General features: G+C 38.3%; 1 protein-coding gene across 1 annotated transcript in view; it reads left to right on the top strand.

Annotated features, from left to right (window-relative positions):
• The window catches only part of PATJ (PATJ crumbs cell polarity complex component), a 153681-nt gene that overhangs the window by 57393 nt on the left and 90288 nt on the right, over positions 1–6000 (top strand). Inside the window, exons 23-27 of the mRNA XM_009636168.2 lie at positions 191–347; positions 1619–1690; positions 2552–2729; positions 3669–3779; positions 5224–5301. Of these exons, the coding sequence (XP_009634463.1) occupies positions 191–347; positions 1619–1690; positions 2552–2729; positions 3669–3779; positions 5224–5301 (596 nt within the window). The remainder of the gene's footprint in view (positions 1–190; positions 348–1618; positions 1691–2551; positions 2730–3668; positions 3780–5223; positions 5302–6000) is intronic.

The following is a 6000-nucleotide window of genomic DNA, read 5'->3' as shown; positions in this document are numbered from 1 at the left end:
TAAAAAAGTGTTTAGTGTGGTTTAAGTTTCCTTCAAAAATAAATGTTCTGTATCTCTAAGCCCCTTGATCACAACACAACAATCCACATTTAGAACATGGTGAGCTAGGGGGGTTGTTTCGAAGGGTGATAACTGGTATATGCAGGGGCAGAGGAAGCAACAGTTCTCATCTACACCTTTTCTTCTTCAGGTACAAAGCTTCGAATTGACTCTAAAGGACCTGGGCTTTCTGTTGATCTGGAAGGTATTGAAAAGGAAGAACTAAAAGGGGATGATTATGTTTTTTCCAAGAACTCAGAATCTGGAAAAGTAACCACCTTAGCTCAGCCTAGAACAGCATTGTGCAGGTATGGAGAAAGATTTCAGTTTTTGGAAGATTTTCAGTTAATGATCTTAACTGTCTTCTTGCTTTACTTAGCTGACTAATCATCAAAAGCTGTGTGAAACAGTAGTTCTATGACTTTTGCCCAAGGAGCTGAATTTTGTCTTACAACCTTACTGAATCTTTACTTCCCATGTTTCCTCCCCTGAGTACTGGGACAGAAAATTGCAAATAGCTCTGCCACCTTCTTCATTTACTCCACAGTGAGGGGAGTATGGATGTGGCCTAGAGGAGAGGGACATAGCATTTACTAGCAGCATTGGTCGTGACTGCTTAAGGAGCTCTCCCCTTATAGCTCTGTCATCTTGGTTTTCCCTTTCCTTTGTTCTTCTTTTTAGGAAGGGCAGTTCAGCCATCACTCTCAGGCCTGTGCAGGAAATTTTAGTCTTTCCAGTCAGTGGTGCTGAGAAACCTTGAGCTGGCACTGGTTGTAGGTACTTGCCGTATCTGTCAAGTGTCCCATTCTTTCACCACCAGTTTTGGATGAGTAGGTAGTGCATCTGCTTTTGGGGCCTGTTGATTCAAATCCTCAGTACTTCCCCAATTCATCTGTAATATTCCCTCAGAGGGAAAGCAGCTCAACAATAAGGTGAGGGGATTATTTCTCCAGCACAACATCCTACTTCCTTTTTGCAGTTTAAGAGTAGCATTTACAGCTCTCAAGATCTACAGAAAATGTGTGCAAGGATGTATTGTTTAAACTTTCCTGTAGGGGCATGCAATGCTATGCTTCCATTCCTATTCTGTGAATAGGTGAGTCACATATAGTGTAAAAGTTTAACGCCCTGTTATGGAGTGTTTAATGGAACACACTGTATCTGTTCTCCCAGTTGCATTGTGATCCGCTTTCTGGTAAGCGGGACTGGTTTTATCATGTTTAGATGCCTCTACAAGGATCACAGCATATTTATCAGAAAGTAAATGTTAATTGTTTAAATAGTCATTTTGAATGAATAAATGCAGTGCAGATTTGTATATCACAAAGCAGCTTATAAATTTTGTCTGCCTATCATGTTTATTTCTGGAGCATCCCTTAAGTACATTTAAAACTAAATACAAAAATTCCTGTCTAGTCTGTTGACTCTGCACATTTGGTTTAAACTGGGCAGTATAAGAAGGCGTTGCTGTCTCACTGCCAGATACAAAATATGCAAGGAATTGCGACCTGGCATGGGTGATGCCTTTTTTTTTTTTTTTTTTTTTTTTTATTCCTCCCCTCCCTCTGCCCCCAACTAGTGAATTACCTGAGAGAGAAGAAGGAGAAGGAGAAGAAACTCCAAACTTCAGTCACTGGGGACCACCACGGACGTATGTTCATATGATTACATTATTTCTTCCCATTTACCTTATGTCTTTTCTTCTGTGAGCCCAATTAGTTCTCACGGTTTTGGTTTTTTCTTCCCTCCTCTACCAGTAAGTTTAAGGTACTTATGTACCTTAGACTTTCTTAGATACAGTGAATTTTTAACAGATGTTCAACAGAATTATGCCTTCTATTTATACAGCTGACTTGGGAAAGCTTGGCAAGTTTACGTTGTGGATGACCTACAAGTTCTTGCTCGTTCAGTAACTATTAGGTGTGAACAATGCACATAGTGCTGCTGTCTCCTTTTCCATGGGTTCTCTGCTAAACTTAATGGCAGAATTCCAAATTGCCAAGCCAAGTTTTAGCCGCATCCTTGTTGTATAGTTAACATTTTTAGGTGAATTGTTTTTATGGTCCTAAGTAAAATATGATCAGAAAATTTCTGCTTGAGCTGATTAATATGCATCGGATACACTGAAGTCAGTGTTCAGAAAGTTGTATGAAACACTGGTTTATTATTTGTCTAGCATGCCACTTGCAGTGTTTGCCATTTCCAGACAATTTGCTCAGACTGAAAGAGGATGAGTGTTTACTTGAAGGCCTGCCTATTTTACCTTGACGTTCTCTGAAATAAAAGCCTATGCCCAGCAGGCATAAGTTGGCAGCAGAATTCTGTTCTTTTTGTGGGGTGAGGTCTGCTTGGGATAAAAGGTCAACTCTGAGACCATTCTTAGGCTTCTGACTTATCCCTTTACTCTATCAAATCTTCTTAAAGACCAGAAGCTTACATTTATTTAAAACTTTGCATTTACAGTTTAAAAAACCTGTTTCAAGCTGTTAAACTACTGTGTGTATTTTTTCAGTGTTGAGATCTTTAGAGACCCTCACGTGTCTCTTGGAATCAGTATTGTTGGTGGACAAACTGTCATAAAGCGCCTGAAGAATGGAGAAGAACTTAAAGGGATCTTTATCAAACAAGTTTTGGAAGACAGCCCAGCAGGAAGAACAAGAGCTTTAAAAACTGGAGATAAAATACTTGAGGTAAATGCGGATAAACCTACCTTTTTATTATAAGAAATAAAGATTAACTCAAACAGCTTTGGGAGGAGAGAGGGACAAAATATTGCCACCGCTTCAAAAAGTATTGACAACACTGTTTTGAAAACCAAAAGAAACCCCTGGGGTTTTTTTTTTTTTTTTTTTTTTTTTTTTTTTTAAGGTCTGACTGTGGAGCTCTTTTAACATTCTCCTCTATATTTAAGAAAAGATAGGTCCTGGTATCTGACGGGGAAATATAAAAAATGAGTGCCCTCTTCCCATATAAATTAGTAATAAGTTATAGGATACCTTTATAAGCATAAGTTATAATATATAGAACATAGACTCTTCATGCTGAAATTCGGGCTGTTATTTTGTGTGTGTGAATTTGGAGTAGTTAAGTCTGATTAACTACTATTTGGGAGAAATTCCTGATTCTGGCAGGTGCTGTAGGGGAGAATGCCATTCCTGGTGCTCATCTCTGGCTCTGTGTTGATTTTTTTTTTTTTTTACTCATTTTTCTTCAAATGAATACTTCTGAATCTTGGTTCCCAAGCAGATAGTGCTGTTCTTGTATTGTGTTTTAAGGTTATGTGTGATGTTTTGAAAAATTGTTTCAAAATGTGTTTTGTTCACAAACAGCTAAATTTGAGAAAGTTGTATTATACCTAGCATCATGTCTAGCACTCTCTGACAATCTTATTCCTTATGTTATTATCTAGAAGAATTGCTTTGGGAAACATATGGCCATCTTTTAATTATGAATGCTAAGTAATATACTTTTCCTTAAACCATCATTGAAACATACTTTACAAATAATTTCTCTTGACTGCTTTTGGTACCTTCCTCAGATACACTAATCTTCTGCAAATGTTTGTGATCTCTTGTAATGACTCTATGCCAAAGACAAGCTACCTAATAAAAATAAACATTGTTTGTTAGGTTTCTGGGGTAGACCTACAAAATGCCACACACGAGGAAGCAGTAGAAGCTATCAAGAACGCGGGAAATCCTGTCGTGTTTGTAGTTCAGGGTTTGTCTAACATACCAAAAGTAAGTTTATTTCTATTTTTATTCCAAAATTTAATAACTGTCATATGTATCTTATTTTAAACTTGCCTAAATTCCTTTCTGCAAGTTCCATCAATTTTTGTGTCCATCCTTGCTGTCGGAGTTTCTGCTTATAGACCACGTGATTGACTGATTACTTGTCTAGCCTGATTTGAAACCTTGTTTCTCTGATATAAATCGAGTAGATGTAAATCTGTTGGCTAGGTGTTAATTCAGTTCTCCCACCTGTGTAATTGAGTCTGGCCCTGTGTATTTTAATTTGCTCATATTTCATAATCTAAAAATATACTGTTATCCAAATGAACAAAAGTGTGATTTAAATTAGTCAGATTCACACTAGCAGCTCCATGTAAAATGTGTCACCAAAGGGACCTGAAGTAGTTATTTGGGAGCAAGTTAATTTTCAAGAGATCTTAGACTTCATCTCATCTTCGAGGCCAAGGCAAGAAAGCTATTAATGCCTTCATAAGAAAAGACATACAATTCTGCCTGCCTCAAAGTACACACAAAAAAACCCCCAAGACTTCTATGTACTTTTGGTGTAATCTGAGAATTTAATTGGGAATTTCTGTGGGATTAGTAGACCTGAGGAGACCTTTTTGGCAACTGTAGACAAATCTGGCATGACTGCGTGTCCATTATTTTTCCAGTGTTCTGGGGAGTCTTTCAAAATCTACTAAGACTTTCACCAGCTTTGCTGGGAAGGTGCTCAAGCAGTGATGGCAAAAATCACAGTGATGGTAACTGAGTTGGCTCCCCTTCTGTATCGGCTTTTTCACATCAAAAAAATCTGTCAGAACATTTGAGTGTTCAGCTGCATCTCTGGCCCTTAATTTCCTAGTCAATCTAGAGAGATTAAGGGAAAGACAGGTAACCTGAAATTTGAGTTGCTTTGCTTTGAGCTGTAGACTGTAGGAAACTGGACGTTCACAGACTTTCAGCAGTGCTGCACAGTCCCAAGTCCCATTCACCAAAATAAGGTGCTGCCAGAGGAGTGGGAATATATTACATTTTGGAAGAATAAAGAACAGCAAGGAGGAATATTACATGGAGGGTAAACATGCTCTCTTTCATAAGGTGTCTGTGTGTGTGGGTGCCGTTCTCTATCTGAATAAGAACTGACGCTTCAGGAGTCTGTACTGAGCTCTGTATCAAGGATGTACATCCATATTGTGGCCTTCAGAGTAATGTTTGAATGAAGAGGCAGGGCTAGATATCAAACAGTGAGCATTAAAAAACGTAGAAAATGTTTGTAAATTCAGTAAAAGAATGTCATTTAAAGACTGTGCTGCCATGCCCTTCTATATGGAGCAACATGAAGAGTGCACTGGGTAGCCTTATTGTTGTCGTTAACCTAACTTCTGGATGTTTGGTTTGCAGCTGTAATGCTCTTTCTAATGTGTGTAACATATGCATTGTTTTTCAGGTGGTTTCTGCTGTACAGCCTAAGGGAATCAAAGTCAGTAAAGATCAGGATGCAGACAAAGAAAATAAGAGTGAAAAGGTATTTATTCCATTCAATGCTATACCCAAGTTTTACTAAATCAAATGGTATAATAGCATCCATTATAACTCTGATAAGTCCCCCCTGAAGTCTGAAATGAAATTTGAAGTGTTTTGCTGAAATATCTTTGATTCAAGTAATTTTTGCCAAATTTCTGCCAAATACAAGGCAGGTTTCTGACATATGTTCTGTGTGTCTCCCCTGGGCGCTGAAACCCTGTACTTACTGCAGCTCTTCACTGGCATCTTTCTGGAAGTCCTGCTTTGCTCCACATGGAGGCAAATTGATTCTCTTTGTTCTGTAGAAACAGAGAAATAATAACATGTACACAAACGATATCCTTAATGTGAGGCTGGCTGAAATTCAGTAAAATCATGTTATAGGATAATTAAATCCGCTAAGTCTCCTACATTTCCCATTGCTGTGTAAAACAAGGAAATGACTGAGTGATCTGTGGCTGGCCAGCTAATTGTGAAGCAATTACTGCAGAGTAACTTTTAAGCAACTTCACAACACATTTAAAAGAGAAAAAAAATCTGTTTGGTCTAAACCAGTGGATTCACTTTAATTGCTGCAATAAGGGAGACATTTAATTTCTCATTCCCAGCCAGATTGCTCTAATGGCCTAGGTATCTTCCTGTGGGAACTGTCCTGACTGATGGGTATAGGTCAGGTACTTTGAGGGTGTCAGAACTGGAG

Source organism: Egretta garzetta, unplaced genomic scaffold, assembly GCF_000687185.1.
Source record: "Egretta garzetta isolate BGI_Z169 unplaced genomic scaffold, ASM68718v1 scaffold163, whole genome shotgun sequence".
Taxonomy (NCBI): Eukaryota; Metazoa; Chordata; class Aves; order Pelecaniformes; family Ardeidae; genus Egretta; species Egretta garzetta.
Note: the sequence above shows the minus strand (reverse complement) of the source record. Positions and strands in the feature narration are given on the sequence as shown.